The following is a 15,048-nucleotide window of genomic DNA, read 5'->3' on the forward strand; positions in this document are numbered from 1 at the left end:
TTCACATCCGAGGGTCTCGGCAGTGGGCACAACCTTACCAACTAATCCAGCCGGCTCCCTTTTACCGAGTCGAGCCACCTTCAATCACCGTGCATTGTGCACTCAAACTGAGTCGAACGCTTATGAACTGGTTGGAATGGCATCAATTCTATAGCCGATAGTCGTACCATGCATGCGCCAACTTGATAGTATACACTCTGTGCCTGCCCAGGCAAACGCCGTAATCCCCATGGCAGCTACCGCGCTGAACCATGATATTGTGTTTCCGTAACGCCGGCGAGCTAATGCTCCGTGATGACTCCCATCCAAAAACTGCATCGACCATTCAAGCCTTGGTCAGATGTTGCAATCATTTTCCCTCTTGATCCTTAAAACTCCCAAGCTGTTTGGAACATGTGTCGAGGGCCCTCCTCGACGTTCCAACGAGCCCAAACACACAAGAGATATCGCAAGCAAGGACGCAGCTACTACGCGGCAGAGATGGCCATTGGGGCCGGAGAGCTAGCAGGAACGCTGCCGGGCGCGCTCCGCATCTCGACGTCGGCGCCGCTGTTGACGGCACTATTGGCGTCGCTTTTAATCTGATCATTCTCCTTGTTCTCCTTGGTGCTGCTGTCGGCTGAGGCGGCGGCAGAGTCCTCAGTGGTGGGCTCGGGCACGAACTTGGGCGGCGCGGTCCATCGAGGAACCTCCCAGACGATACCTGTGAAGCTCTTGAGGACGAAACCACCCCTCGCCCATTTGCGGCAGGGTTTGCCGCTTCGGTCGAGAGCTCGAAGGCCGGCGTTGATGGCACCTTGGTTGGCCTTGGGACCCAGCTTATGTCCAGCAGCGCCACCACGGGCATTCGGATCGATGGTTCCATCCTCACTACATGATATCATTAGCAAGGAGTCAACGTAGGCAGCGGGCAAAATGGGTATACACACAGTCTCGCCTTCTTCTTGGGGCCAGGCTTGCCGCGGACCTTGGGCTGTCCATCAGGGCCGAGACCATTGGCAGCACCAGCACCACGCTTGGTACCCTTCTTCTTGACTCCCTCGGTAGGAGGACCCATGGATGTAGGTGCTGGAGTTCCATCGCCAGCGGGCGTGCCGGGATTTGAGTCGGACGCCGTCTCGCCATTTGCGATGGCAGGAGCTGCCAAGGTGGCCGATGTGGCGGGAGAATCTTGCGCTTCTTGAGTCTCCTTGTTTCCATTCGTCTCCTCAACATCCATCTTGACGGGGGAGTCTTCCTTTACATAATCGGGATCAAGGGTCCGCTTCAATTTATCGGCGTCGACAGTCAGGGTGATAACGAGGCCGCCCTTGCCTCCATTGGACTTGCGTCGACTGACGGATGCGGTAGGTGCCATTTCGAGATGGATTTGGGCGTGTTGTGTGATGATGTATTGGGTGGTGAGGGCGAGGTTTGGTCCAGGGCGGAAAGGATGGGTGAAGAGTTGGAAGATTGGCGGCGCGGCGTCAGGAAGCTTAGTAGGTAGTAATGGCTTTGTCGGAGATAGCTGCTTTGATGGATGGGGTGGCGGACGGGCCGGGGATCCAATGGGCCACGAGTTGTGATCTGGTGGGTAAAGGACTGGGCAAGGTTTTGGGCGGTGGTGCGTGTTGGGTTGGTTTTGGTGGTGAGCTGAAGCGGTGCGGGTTCAGGTTCTCCTGGGTGCGGTGCGGTGCGATCTGTCTCTCTCGTGGGTGGCAGATTATTTCGCGTCGGCGACTCGCACAGTCGACGGCGATGCGAGGCAAGGCGGTGATGGCGATGGGGGTTTGGCGATGGATGGAACGGGAGGGTGGAAGGGTTGATGAGAAGGGGGACAGAGAGAATTTTTATTTTATGGGGGAATCCATCTGGTAAGTTTGGCGTCTCATTTTCGAGAGAGCGCCAGAGCAGGCGGCGTGACAATAAACGGTTCTCATGCTGCCTGGGTTGGGTGCGCGGTGGTGCTGGGTGCGTGGTGCGTGGTGCTGGGCTCCCGTTTCTCTCTCACCCGCGCTCAAGAATTGACCTCCAGCTTTCGCTTCCTCTCGCGCACCTGCCACCAGCGCCGCAGTTGTGGGTAAGCGAAAGGAAGACCCGACCAGTAATCTGGGGGGGCCGTGACCGGAAAGGGATGCACGGGTGGATTTTTCTCCCCCTTCCAGAAGTACAAAGGTACATACCATACATCGGGGCACGCAGGATGTATACATCCATCCATCCAACATCTCACCCAAGGTGAGGTCCCTCAGAATCCAAGGGAAGCCGCAAGGTAAAGTTTCGTTCGTCCTCGTCATCCAAGCATCTTGGGCCTTTGTGACCTAATCATGGTTCATGGTCCAAGTACCTAGTTACCGTTTTACGTGCAGCTGTCTGGGACTCTGGGCATCCTACCTACCTACGTTAAGGTACCTTGAGGAGTACGGAATACCTACCTTATCCAAGCACAAACTTGAAGTGAACACTCATGGAAGGGTAACAAGGCAAGATACGTACCCCGGCACCCTCCGTCCGTCGGCCGGGGGCCATCCACGCACCGCGCTCCCTCACGTCAATCAATCCCGACACCAGGGCCACCAAAAACGTGGACTTTCCGTGCTTGCTCTGGCTTACCTAGTAGGTGGTTTGACGATGCGTGTGGAAGGCATGCCGGGCTACCTATCTGTCTTGCTGCATTTTGCACCAGTTTCTTTGATTGTGCCCTTCCAAGTGCCCCTTTCCCCCATTTCGCCATCTGACCTCCCGTCACCTCAGGCTTCAGAAGGACGTTCGGGATGAGAATGGAAGCTCACCTCAGTAATATCCACTCCAGACACACACATGCACACGCACACACCCACCACACCTTCCTTCCTTCCCCCTCTTCCCCCCTTATTGCCTTCATCTCTTCTCGTCACGACCGTCCGTAATGATTCCCGTCCTTTCCCCGGCCCAGTCCTTGACTTTCCCTCACGTTCTGCGCATCTCCGTGCCTCAGGCGGACGTCCATCATCTATCCCCATCCTCCCAACCATTCATCCCGACTCCTTCAATTGCCAGGCCAAAGGCGAAACACTTGACTTTCACACCTCGCGACAAGGTCCAGCAGTCTATTACCCATTTAGGCAACGCTTGACTCGAAGATTGACGATAGAACGCTACCTTTGCATCTCTCCACACAATACGTTCCCAGTAATTCACCAGCTGATGATCCATGACCCTTTCAGACTTTATGTACTATCGCAGATTATTTCCCTCAGCCTTCAGCTCCATGACACAATCAGCCCGCCTTGGTCGCTGGGCATTCGGCACATTATCTCATCCCGCTCATGAGCGATAGATGCATCCTGCACCACGCTTCCAGCACATTTCTTCTTCCGACCTTTCCCACGCGGTACTATTATTTCTAGACCAATTGAGAAGGCTGCCAAAGACTGCGATTGCGAATTTGTGCGAAAACGCCATGCAAAAATAATCACTGCGGGATCTACGGGTTGTCCGTACTGGCGGTGGCACGAATGGGTCGGCGAGCGAGGATCAAGGCGATAGAAATTCAAGTCTCAAACTAACAAATCCTCATCAGATCCGATGGGCCCAGGTCTGCGCTTGGCCGGCGCACTACGTACGATACTTGTCCAGGTCGGCCCAGAACTCTGAATTGGTGATGGCGACCTGCAGGCTTCCGGCCGAGCCTGGAATCCCCTTGGATCCCTCGTTGGGGCTCGAACCTTAGTCACCCTGGCATCTCTCTTGTCATCATTTCGCCTTCCAGAAGCAATCCGTGTCCGCCGCATCAGAAGACCATGGACGCTGATGGACAGTTTTGAGCAAACGAGGTGACGAGCTGCGTGTTCTACTTTATCAACACCAGTAGTCATGATAGGATGTGCCTGATGCCATTGCACTCCATGCGCTGTGAGGAAAGGTCCAGCAGAACGACTGCCAGGCCGATCCGGGATGGGCACCTTGCGACCGCCGACTGCCTGCACCACAACCAAATTGGATCCTCTACGGGCTTTGATAAGAAGGGTTGATTGCTGGAGGCACCTCCCAACCAGCCTTCCTCATTTCGACACTAGATAGGTCACGAACGAGGGCATTTCACGTCCCACGATGCACTTAGACGGACCGTTTAGTCTAAGGTTCTTCTGGCATCATGAATTTTCAGCGACAAAGATATATGTATGCGTATTAGTACATCAGCCTCTCGACCAACTGCGTCCGAGAGAACCTCGTGAGACTGGACCTCGGGAAGCCCTAATAATTGAAAAAAGGGGGGCCAGCGAGAACTTCCGCGTCTGCCATGGCCTCACTTCCCTGTCAAATGGGTTCGAAAAAATGCTTCCAACCCCAACTTCAATCCCACATGGCGAGAGCCAATCGTGCTTCGAGATCCCAAACAACCCATCCCGAGACCAGCAGAAGTGGAAGGCCGGGTGGTGCAAGCCTGAATGGAAATGAGGTCAGAGCTCAGCTCCGATCAACCTGTACAAAAACGTACAATGCCACACGAGTGAAGGAAGAAAGGCTCCCCCGTTTCACAGCACGCCGAACCTGGTCATCGCCAGTCCAATGACGCTTCTCCAACGAAGTACCATTCAACCGGCGTGTTTCTAGCCTTCAACCACCTGGCAAGCTGTTGGTGGAAAGCATCTGGTGCCAGCAGATACCTGAGAAAGGCAAGAAAGTCAACCCGTACGATGAAGTAGATTGCGTCGTTTCATCAGATCCGTGCAGCCGCTGTTGACTATCATCAACGGCACCCCCCAAGGCCAAGATTTATGCGGTCTCAACTGCCTTCTCAGGATGATTGAGCTGCTCCGGGTGCCGAGCGTCGCCCGATAGCGGATCATCGCCACTGACAGGAAGCGGAACCTGCATCGTCACCATTCCAAAGCCAAGTTTGTGCGTGCATCCTCGAATTCAATACCGCGCGTGCAGCGCTCCACAACCAGGAGAACATCTTCTGGCGGCGGCACATTCGTCACCACGGCCAGTCTAGCCGTGCGATTGTCTCCTCGTCCCGATCAACCATCGCCGCCGCAAGCCACGGAAAAGACCAAAGAAGGGGATAGTGACCCAAATTATGGATTGTCCGATTTGCAAATTGCCTACTTTAGTATTGGACGTCGATTCTTGGAAAGACACAAGCGTTGTTTTCCCCTACTCACGGCCGCCGTTGATCCGTCAATGACCGAGGGACGATTTACCTTTGGAATGCATATGCATCAGCGACCACCGAACGGTCTCTGGAATGCGTTGCCATGTTTACACTATGTGCGACGCCACCTTGCTATATCATGAGCTCGAGAAGTCTCGAGACCTTGTTTGAGAGAGAAACCATCTCTTACTCACCTTAAACATTCCAAGATGCATCTTATCAGCAAAATTCTTTATGTCTGCGTCGCTTTACACGTCGCCTTTCAGGGCGCGTCCGGCGCAATTCTCCGGGGACGAACCAGCGATGCCGATTCTAACCAGCTTTCAGCAAGTGATTTTCAAACTCTGAGCCAGGCCGCCGAGGATCTGAACAGTCAGCTGGACAACTTTTTGAGAAACTGGAGCGGTGGTCACCGTAAACCCGAAACCGAGGAAACCACAACCATTGTCAAGCGGCAAACCAGTGGCCTCTCGATATCTGCGCAAGACCTTCAAGATCTTTTGAAGCTCATCCAGTCCATCGAGCGGCAGTTGGCGGCGATCATCTCTGGCAGCACCACGGCGAGCGGGACGGTGGCACCGGCTCCGTCAAACACTGTCAACAACCCTGGGCCGGTTGCTTCTTCGTCACCTGCCAATCCAGGTGTAAGTTCTCCTACCCCCAACCCCGTTCTAACGAACACAGGAAATGGCGGGCCGCTCACCACGGCATACGGGACGTCCGTCTCGACCGGGACGAGATGCGTAACGACCATCACTCAGACCTTTACCGAGTATGTCAATGAGGACGGAACGACAGCCGTGCCTGGGGCTCGCCGATCAGTCGTGGACGACGTCGAGGTGGATGCCGAAGAGGACGATGAGCCTTGGGCCACTGCCGCCGTGCCTCGGGACACTGAAGAAGACGATGAGTGGGAGCCCTGGGTCCAGTTCGACGGGACTACCACCGAGGAAGACGAGTCCGATGTGGGCTTCACGACGCGCGATTCCTGGACGGAGCTGGGTGTTAAGCGTCGTGATCCGCTGGGCGAGACCAGTGGCCCTGGGCTCCTCTTCGTTCGCGACGAAGAGGGAATTTGACGGTGTCGCATGGCGTCGAAAGGTAGGCTTGGTCACTCAAATGCGAAGATCGACTTGGCTCACAGCTCACAGTACATGATGATTGAGAGACCGTCCACGGACGACGTTGAGAATGGGCAACGACACATTATGATGGACGAATTTCGGATAATGATTTCCACGACTTATTTACGACATTCATTTGGCATGAGAAGCACGAAAGCATGAGAAACATTTGGACGGAGAAGAATGCAAGTAGAGATAGACTTGTACGCTGTTTTTCGGCATCTCAACTACCAGAACGGCAACGGCTGGGAAATTCTTGAATCGGGTTTTGTGTATCGTACCGTACCTTCAACAGGCGGCGGGCACACTGGATGAAATTACTATGAAATGTTTAGACGGGCACACTCCTTTCAATGCAACACTACGACTTAAAATCCCCTTATCTTAACAATTATCAGTCTCGTTTGTGTGTGAAACCTGTTAGCGTCTCAGCGCAGTTCAGTTGAAGGGGGGAAAAAAGAGTCCGGGTCCGTGTGCCAAGAGGCCGGAACGGTTCCGGCCACGCCGGCAATAATCGGTCAATAAGTGGGGCTAGAGAAAGTCAATACTCAACCACCGCTCCAGTCCCCAGCGCGCCTGCACCGGACCTAAACTCGGCATCTCCAACAACAACGACGCCGATAAAAAGTTTGACCTCACGAAAAAGGAAAGGAATGCATGTAAGGTCATCAGGGTGTGATACACGATGTGGGCAGGATCAAGGGTATGTGAACCAGTGAGGTGCAGCGGTATTGTGCTTATCATGGAGTGCAAGGGCTTGGCCAGCATGAAAGAGACGAAGATGGTGGGAGCGAATCTCGGGTCTGGGCTATCTTGATGACCCCGTGTGACCAGAGATTAGGATGATATGACAAACAGAAATAAGGGAACGGACTGGACGGGACGGACGAGACGGACGGGGGGTGGAGAGAAAGAGGGATTCGTGTCATGGCCGGAGGTGCAACCCCCTCACTTGAGGCCGGAATCGATTCCGGCCACGAACTATATACACGGCGCCGAGTGGCGGCAGGTCAACGAAACAAACTTGCACTCCAACTCATTCAGCACTCTTGCATTGAGAAGCAACTGAGAAAGCTTGACTGGAAATCATTTGGCTTTTTTTTTGCGAATTTTCCGCACATTTTTACATACCCATCTCACTTACACGCATCTTGGTGAAGCTCATCTTGAGTTCGACTTACACCAACCCAAATCCCAATCATTTCCCACTTGCCCAAACATCCATCCCACACTTGCACACACATAACCACACCATCATCACTTCGTAACCCACATCCACCAACCCGCACTTACACACATCTCCCCCAACCCATCCCATCCAAACCCACACACACCTACGCACCCCTATCTATCCCCGCGTTTTCAAGCAACCTTATCCATCACAATGGGCTCAATCGACTCCACCCCCTTCCCCGTCCTCGACGACCCCCGCGCCTCCGACACCTCCCTCCCGGCCTTCATGGTCTCCACCACCCGCGGCTTCCTCCCCCGCGCCGATCCCGTCGCCGTCCTGCCCGCCGAGTTTGCGCCCCTAGAGGACATTCTCGCGCGTATGCCGGTCAAGAAGCTCGACGGCACACCGGGTCTCCTGGCCTCCTCCAAGCTCGGCGAGACCGTCGACGCGGAGTTCCCGGACCTGACGGACGCTATCGACCAGTACAAGGAGAACTTGCCGCTCATGAACGCGCTGTACCGCGACTACTCGTTCCTCGCGTCCGCCTACCTGCTCGAGCCGTGCCACGAGCGGTTCGTCCGCGGCGAAGGGTACGGGCTCGCGAGGGATGTCTTGCCCAGGAACATTTCGATGCCCATTGCCCGCTGCGCCGAACTGTAAGTCTTCTCTCCCACGCCATTGTAGCATCCCGCATCTGACATCCGTCATAAAGCACCGGCTTCAAGCCATGGATGGAATACGCAGGCTCCTACGCCCTCTACAACTACCGCCTCGAGGACCCCGCAAAGGGCATGGAGTACTCCAACATCCGCCTCATCCGCGCCTTCGAGCACGGCCTGGACCCGACCTCCTCCGAGGCAGGCTTCGTTCTCGTCCACATCGACATGGTCAAGAACACGGGGCCCCTCGTAAAGGGCACAATGGCCGCCCTCCGCTCCTCCGTGCCCACCACCTCCCCCGTCCCCTCTCTGGACCGCGCCGCCCTCAACCAGGGCCTGTCCGAGGTCCTCGCCGCCCTCCGCAAGATCAACAACACGATGGAGACCATGTGGGACAAGTCCCGCCCGCAGAGCTACACCAGCTTCCGCACCTTCATCTTCGGCATCACCAGCCAATCCATGTTCCCCAACGGCGTCGTCTACGAGGGCGTAAACGACGGCAAGCCCATGTCTTTCCGCGGCGAGTCGGGCGCCAACGACTCCATCGTACCCCTCATGGACAATTTGTTGCAGGTGCCCATGCCCGACACCCCGCTCACCGAGATCCTCAAGGACTTCAGGTCCTACCGCCCCAGCAACCACCGCCAGTTCCTCATGCACGTCAAAGACCGCTCCCTCGAGGTCGGCCTCAAGGACGCCGCGCTCTCCACCAAGCTCTCCGCCGACGGCCTAGGCGCCGAGGAGAAGGAGGCCGTCAAGGAGTCCCGCCGCCTGTGGCTGCATATCCTGCACCAGGTGCGCGACTTCCGCTGGCGGCACTGGTGCTTCGCGCGCGAGTACATCCTCAAGCGCACGTCGCACCCGACGGCCACGGGCGGCAGTCCCATCGTCACGTGGTTGCCGAACCAGCTCGAGGCGATTTTGGTGGAGATGGAGGATCTGTACGGGGCTGTTGGCGGTGCCAAGGGGGAGTGGGATTTGGGCGAGGAGATGAGGGATGTGATGGACCTTGTTGCGCGGCAGAAGACGACGCTGAGGAAGGAGGTTGCCAAGTATTGTGCTGAGAGGGGGGTGAACACCGTTCTGCAGGCGGATTCTTGATGAGTGGTGGTGGTGGTGGTGGTGTGGTGATTGGCGTGAGAGGGGAGAGAGGGGGATGGTAGACAAAGGGAGTGATGATAAGCTGCGGGCGCAAGGACATGGTAGAGAGAGGCGGTGTGATACTGGCTCGTCTCTCTAGAAGCATATACAATTTCAAGTAACCAAAATTTATTATTTCAAACCTCTATAACTGCTTGTCCACTATCGTCATTTAATCATTTGAATGCGACTTCAAGGGACGCTAGATAATAAATCGTAAATCTCGTCATTTATTCAACGCCGCGTCCATGCTCTTCCTCCACTCGGGAGCCTTCTTCCTGAGGGTCCAGACGCAGATATAGCCCGACACCCAGGCAAAGATGCCCAGTATCGTAAAGAGCCAACCATTGCCGATGGCGTTGATAACGGGCTGCGCGGCAATCGCACCAATGCAACTGAAAATGTTTCTGACAAAGTTGTTGACCGCCACGCCTCCCGAGCTCCGTTTGGGCATGAATTCGGTTAGCATGGTCGTGGCGGCGCCACTGGTGGTTGAATGTTAGCCTGAGCCGGATGAGATAAGATGGAGAAAGTCAAAAGAACCAGATATCATTAGTGAGAGAGAAGGAAGAACAAGAAAAGGACTCACAACACGAGCATCGAGCTGGCGCCAAATGTGAACAGACCGATACACGGCACAAACCAAAACAGGCCCTTTTCCACCACCCAGCCGTAGTAGATGAGCGAAGCCGGGTACACCGTCGCCGCGATCCAGATGTTCTCGCGCATCCTGTCCTCCGGCAGCAGGATCAATTTCCCGTCGGCGTCGTACCGCCCCGCCTTACGGGCCTCCCTCGCCATGATGACGTCGAGCCAGCGGCCTCCCAGAAGGGAAGCGAGGAAGTAGCCCAGGCCGGCGGGGAAGTAGAAGAGGCCGATGATGAGCTCGCTGAAGCCGTAGGGGGCTTGGGACAAGGTGGCCTGGACCGAGATGTTTACGACAAAGAGGGCGCCGAAGGTGACGGCGGCGAACCAGACTGTTATGGCGACGGGCGGGAAGCGGAGGTACAAGAGGACGGAGAGGGGGTCGATGAAGGACTTTTTGAAGAAGGCGGCTGCTTTTTTGGAGTGGACTTTTACGGATTCCGTTGTTTTTGTCCGGGCGAGGGCGTTCTTTTCTGTGCCTTCTGATACGAGTTGAGACTGCTGCGGTACTGCCACAGGTCTGGGACGCGCGAGGGTCTCGGGCAGACAGAACAGGATCATGACGAGGACGAGCCCGCCGTAGATGGCGAGCGTCCACATGGTCGACTGCCACCCGAACCGCTGCGCCAGCGCGCCGCCGATGATGGGCGCGAGCAAGGGGCCCGTGAGGGGCCCGAGGTAGAAGATGCTCATGGCCCGGCCGCGCTCGCGCGGCTCCCAGATGTCGGCGATGGTTCCCGCGCCGACGGCCTGGACGCTGGCGCTGGCGCCGCCGGCGAGGAGGCGCATGACGATGAGCATCTCAATGTTCACGCTGACGGCGGAGAGGATGGAGAAGAGGACGAAGAGGGTGAAGGAGAGGAGGTAGATTGTGCGGCGGCCGAGGGTCTCGGAGAAGGAGGACCACCAGAGGGGGAAGATTGCCATGGCGAGCATGTAGAATGCTACCGAGAGGTTGGTGATTGTGGGGGTGACGCCGAATTCTTTGGACATTTCGGTGAGGGCGGCTTTCGTTTGTGAGTATACCTGAGATTGAAAGGTAAGATACATGAAAGGTAGTACTCACGATAGAAGATGGACGAGCCCATGGGTGAGACGGCCGCGGCGAGAGCGATGATCAAAGTGATTGTCCATTTCGTCTTGTTGGTGTAATGATACGGGTTATCCACTTCCGGGATGGTGGTGAGCTGTGCGAGAAACCCGCGCCGTTTAGACCGGGCGACGATGGAAAAGGCTCGGGAGCGGGTGGACGAGGCCCGGGACCGCGTTCTCGCCGGGGCGTTGCCGGCTGCTGATGGGTCCCCATCCTCTCCCTCCACCTCCCCGTCCCCCTCCGAGTCGGCATCGGCATCGGCCACGGCAGACTTGCGGGACCGGTCTCCGTTCCTCCGGCCAATTTCTGTAATCTCATCTTCGCTGTCGCTCGATTGGCTACTGCTGCTCTGTTCCTCACCACGGCCTGGGTTTTTGGTTTCTTCCGGCGGAAAAGAATCCTTTTCCGGATCGTGTGATGTGGTGGTCATCTTTCTTCCTCTCTTGATGAGTCTTTTTCGCCGACTCGGTGCCGATGTGGATACGACAGGTGAAGGGCGCGAGAACTCAATGCCAGACGGAAAAGCTCACACGGCGATCCAACAAAACCGCCTTGGTATGACAGAGAAAGGGAGGGGAAAGTAAAGTCTCGTCACTTGATCTTCAAGACTCCGTAAAGCCAAGCAAGTAAAACAATAGAAAGAAAGATGGTAGAGGATCAACCGTCACAAGAAGAAAAAATGACGACAAGGAAATTTGCCGGGGACCTGGGCCGTATTATGAATCGGGTGTTGTCCGGCTTTCCCACCCCACACCACACCCATCCAGGGCTGGTCGTGTGTCCATGATGGCGGCTAGCCGTCTTCAACCCAGAAACGTGCTTCTCGGCTACCGCTACCGCTACCGCTCCGCAGTGGAGTGGATCGACACCGCGCTCGGCTGTGGGTAGCCGATGTTTCGAGCGCGAGGTGAGCGTAAGATGCCTCGGCGGTGTTTGTCCTGTATGGTGGATTAGTAGCAGTTATGGCGAGCTTTGGTAGTATGATGCTTCTCCCTCGTTTAGCGGAGTGATCGAATGGAGCACTTGCGACTATGAGAACTTGAGAAGACAATCCCCCAATTCCCATCGAAAAGGTAGGAAGATCGGCACTGGCCGTTAAGTATTGCCGTCTTTGGCCCTGTTTCCGGCTTGTTACCGCTTAGTCAAAGGCGCGAAAGGCGTCCATCGGCAATGGGGGGATGTGGTTCATTGAGCTAAATGGGGCATGCCCCGAATCTTTTCGGCTCACTTCTTATCGAGGGTCTATTTCTTATCAGGCGGAACGGGTAGCTCCCGCCGCGGAATGGATCCCTGATGTCTCTGAGAGGGTCGGAGGAGACTGTCCAGGCCTGGTTTTCGCGGAGTGCATACCATATACCCAAGTCGCGGTCGCCCGCATGCCTGGGCAGTATCCCGTCGTGGGTGAAGGAACACCTAAAAGTAGAAGGTTCTTCACACACAGGGAGGTGAGATGAAGGGCGGATGAACCGCGCAGTGAGCCAGGTTGTTGAGAACGGGGCAAACCTGAAAGATTCGACAATGGCTGACGTTGCCTCAATGTACCTCGGCTTGGAGGGGGACTGTCGCGGAATGTCCGACAGTGTAGGAGATGGTTGCCAGCCATCCATGACTCGAGCTTGTTGGTAGTTGCCAGTACGGAGTAAGGTGGCATTGTATTCAACTGTTTATAGAAACCGAGCCTGAACTTCAGACATTTCGAGAGAAGTGACTCAATGTTGCATCAAGACCAAGAGAGAACAAAAATCCAAGAATGTTCGGGGCACGGATAGTGATAGTGACATTTCCCAGGGCAACCAAGAGAGCGGGTCAGGAACAAGACTTTTGATCCCTGTTCCAATGGGTGAGCCAATTACAAGACCGAGAATTGAGCTGCCGAAAAGAGGTGAGTAGTCATTACCATATTGAACGAAGAGGTTCATACTAAGATAAGTGTGTAGTTGAAAGAGACTTGAATTTCTGCCTCTGGGACAATAAGGTTGCTGAATTAAGTTTATCCATGTGCTATTGGAGTCTGGTAGAGTCGCTTCAACTCAATTAAACAACCTTTACTATTAACCTCTGTGCCCAGTCCAGTCTCACTCACCACCTCTGCCCCTCCGAGTGCGGGGCTCTCCAAATTTTCATGGCCAGACATGCTGCCCGCCGAGTGGCGCACCGCACCATGAACCACCTCAGTCTAATTACAGGCCCAGCTGTATCGAGCCGCCAATTGACTCATACCGAACTCACCTGAGCTTGTAAGTGTAGACAAGTCGATAAGTCTTGCACTTTTACTTTTACTCTAGTTGAGAGTGTCAAACTACTACACACAACTTCATTGGACAGGAAACCCATCCCCTCACCATGTCCCTCACCAACGCCTCCCCCGTCGATGCCGCAAAGGGTGCGAAATCGGCCTCTCACATCCTCGCGACCCTCCCTGCCGAAGCCCGCAACGATGCCCTCACGGCCATCCACGCCGCTCTCGCCGAGGCAAAGGACGACATTCTGGCCGCCAATGCGCGCGACCTGGAGCTCGCTCGCAAAGCCGCCGCCGATGGTCAACTGAGTCAGAGTCTCGTGTCCCGCCTGGACCTAGGCAAGAAGGGCAAGTTTGAGGATATGCTCAAGGGTATCTTGGACGTGAGAGGTCTCGAGGACCCAGGTATGTACTCACTCACTTTACCCCAACTCACAAGCACAACAGTCATTCAGTATTCTGACTCTCAATGTAGTTGGCAAAGTCACACTCAGAACCAAGCTGGACGACGGCCTCGTCCTGGAGAGAGTCACCTGCCCCATCGGCGTCCTCCTCATCATCTTCGAGGCCCGCCCCGAGGTCATCGCCAACATCGCCTCCCTGGCCATCAAGTCAGGCAACGCCGCCATTCTCAAGGGCGGCAAGGAATCCACGGAGTCCTTCATCGCAATCTCAAAAGTCATCTCCGCCGCCCTCGACAAGTCTCAGGTGCCCAACCCGGCCGTCCAGCTCGTCACCACCCGCGACGTCATCCCCCAGCTCCTCGCCCTCGACGACTCCATCGACCTCGTCGTCCCCCGCGGCTCCAACGAGCTCGTGCGTTACATCAAAGAGTCGACAAAGATCCCCGTCCTCGGCCATGCTGACGGCCTCTGCTCTATTTACCTGACAGACTCCGCCGACGCCGAGATGGCGGCCAAGGTCCTCGTCGACTCCAAGACGAGCTACCCGGCCGCCTGCAACAGCGTCGAGACCCTGCTCGTCCAGGAATCCGCCCTCGACTCCGTCTTTCCCGCCGCCGCGGAGGCGCTAGTCGCGGCCGGCGTCACGCTGCACTGCGACGCCAAGTCCAAGGCCGCTGTCCAGTCCAAGATCTCTGGCGACGCGGCCTCGAAGATCGTCGATGCCAAGGACGTAGACTACGACACCGAGTTTCTCTCCCTCGACCTCGCCGTCAAGGTCGTCTCGTCGCTCGAGGAGGCGGTGCAGCACATCCACGCCCACGGGTCCAAGCACACCGAGTGCATCCTCACCTCGTCGTCCGACGAGGCCGAGCGCTTCATGGCGGCCGTCGACGCCGCGGGCGTGTACTGGAACGCGTCGACGCGCATGGCGGACGGCATGCGGTACGGCTTCGGCACCGAGGTCGGCATCAGCACCAACAAGATCCACTCGCGCGGACCCGTCGGGCTTGAGGGCCTCATGATTTACAAGTACAAGATTCGCGGCCAGGGTCAGGTTTCGTTGGCGTACGGTGAGGGAGAGGGCCAGAAGCCGTTCAAGCACGAGAAGATGGCTTTCTAAATGGAAAGGGGAGACTGGGTGTAGACAAAAGAGAAGAAAAAAAAAAGCATGGGACCAACGGCGTTAGGTAGGCATTGTGGGAATCACGAAGGAAACGAATGAAGAGGAAAGAAAAGAAATCCAATGATCTATCTGCGTTATCTCTCTGAATGTTATTCCCTCTGCTCGTTCGCAGTCCGAAATGTCACTCGCAGTCCGCTGCTGGAATCGGCCCCACATTAGACGGCCGATATGGCCGGTCCGGTGTTGCTCCATTGGCCGGGCGCCATTCCACTTCGTGTTCCGCTCAGCTCTGTCACAAGCCAAACTTAGATTTTGTATTTCATTGCTC

At 55.9% G+C, this 15,048-nt stretch overlaps 6 protein-coding genes across 6 annotated transcripts; 4 read left to right on the forward strand and 2 right to left on the reverse strand.

The window, feature by feature from the left end:
- Nucleotides 1–467: 467 nt before the first annotated feature.
- On the reverse strand, nucleotides 468–1,357 carry CABS01_01919 (uncharacterized protein; the record flags this gene model as incomplete). Its single annotated transcript, XM_060535298.1, has 2 exons — nucleotides 468–870; nucleotides 930–1,357. 2 exons carry the CDS (start codon nucleotides 1,355–1,357, stop codon nucleotides 468–470), a joined length of 831 nt encoding a protein of 276 aa, XP_060398487.1.
- Nucleotides 1,358–5,044: 3,687 nt separating this feature from the next.
- CABS01_01920 (uncharacterized protein) lies at nucleotides 5,045–5,152 on the forward strand (the record flags this gene model as incomplete). The annotated part of the gene is made up of 1 exon (XM_060535299.1): nucleotides 5,045–5,152. One exon carries the CDS (start codon nucleotides 5,045–5,047, stop codon nucleotides 5,150–5,152), a length of 108 nt encoding a protein of 35 aa, XP_060398488.1.
- A 176-nt stretch (nucleotides 5,153–5,328) lies between these two features.
- Nucleotides 5,329–6,198, forward strand: CABS01_01921 (uncharacterized protein; the record flags this gene model as incomplete). Its single annotated transcript, XM_060535300.1, has 1 exon — nucleotides 5,329–6,198. The coding sequence occupies one exon, from the start codon at nucleotides 5,329–5,331 to the stop codon at nucleotides 6,196–6,198; it is 870 nt and encodes a 289-aa protein (XP_060398489.1).
- A 1,429-nt stretch (nucleotides 6,199–7,627) lies between these two features.
- Nucleotides 7,628–9,177, forward strand: CABS01_01922 (indoleamine 2,3-dioxygenase; the record flags this gene model as incomplete). Its single annotated transcript, XM_060535301.1, has 2 exons — nucleotides 7,628–8,073; nucleotides 8,130–9,177. The coding sequence occupies 2 exons, from the start codon at nucleotides 7,628–7,630 to the stop codon at nucleotides 9,175–9,177; spliced, it is 1,494 nt and encodes a 497-aa protein (XP_060398490.1).
- Nucleotides 9,178–9,442: 265 nt separating this feature from the next.
- CABS01_01923 (major facilitator superfamily transporter) lies at nucleotides 9,443–11,384 on the reverse strand (the record flags this gene model as incomplete). Its single annotated transcript, XM_060535302.1, has 3 exons — nucleotides 9,443–9,701; nucleotides 9,806–10,868; nucleotides 10,928–11,384. 3 exons carry the CDS (start codon nucleotides 11,382–11,384, stop codon nucleotides 9,443–9,445), a joined length of 1,779 nt encoding a protein of 592 aa, XP_060398491.1.
- A 1,913-nt stretch (nucleotides 11,385–13,297) lies between these two features.
- CABS01_01924 (glutamate-5-semialdehyde dehydrogenase) lies at nucleotides 13,298–14,717 on the forward strand (the record flags this gene model as incomplete). Its single annotated transcript, XM_060535303.1, has 2 exons — nucleotides 13,298–13,598; nucleotides 13,669–14,717. 2 exons carry the CDS (start codon nucleotides 13,298–13,300, stop codon nucleotides 14,715–14,717), a joined length of 1,350 nt encoding a protein of 449 aa, XP_060398492.1.
- Nucleotides 14,718–15,048: the final 331 nt, after the last annotated feature.

Source organism: Colletotrichum abscissum, assembly GCF_030869225.1.
Source record: "Colletotrichum abscissum strain IMI 504890 chromosome Unknown Scaffold_3.1, whole genome shotgun sequence".
Lineage (NCBI taxonomy): Eukaryota > Fungi > Ascomycota > Sordariomycetes > Glomerellales > Glomerellaceae > Colletotrichum > Colletotrichum abscissum.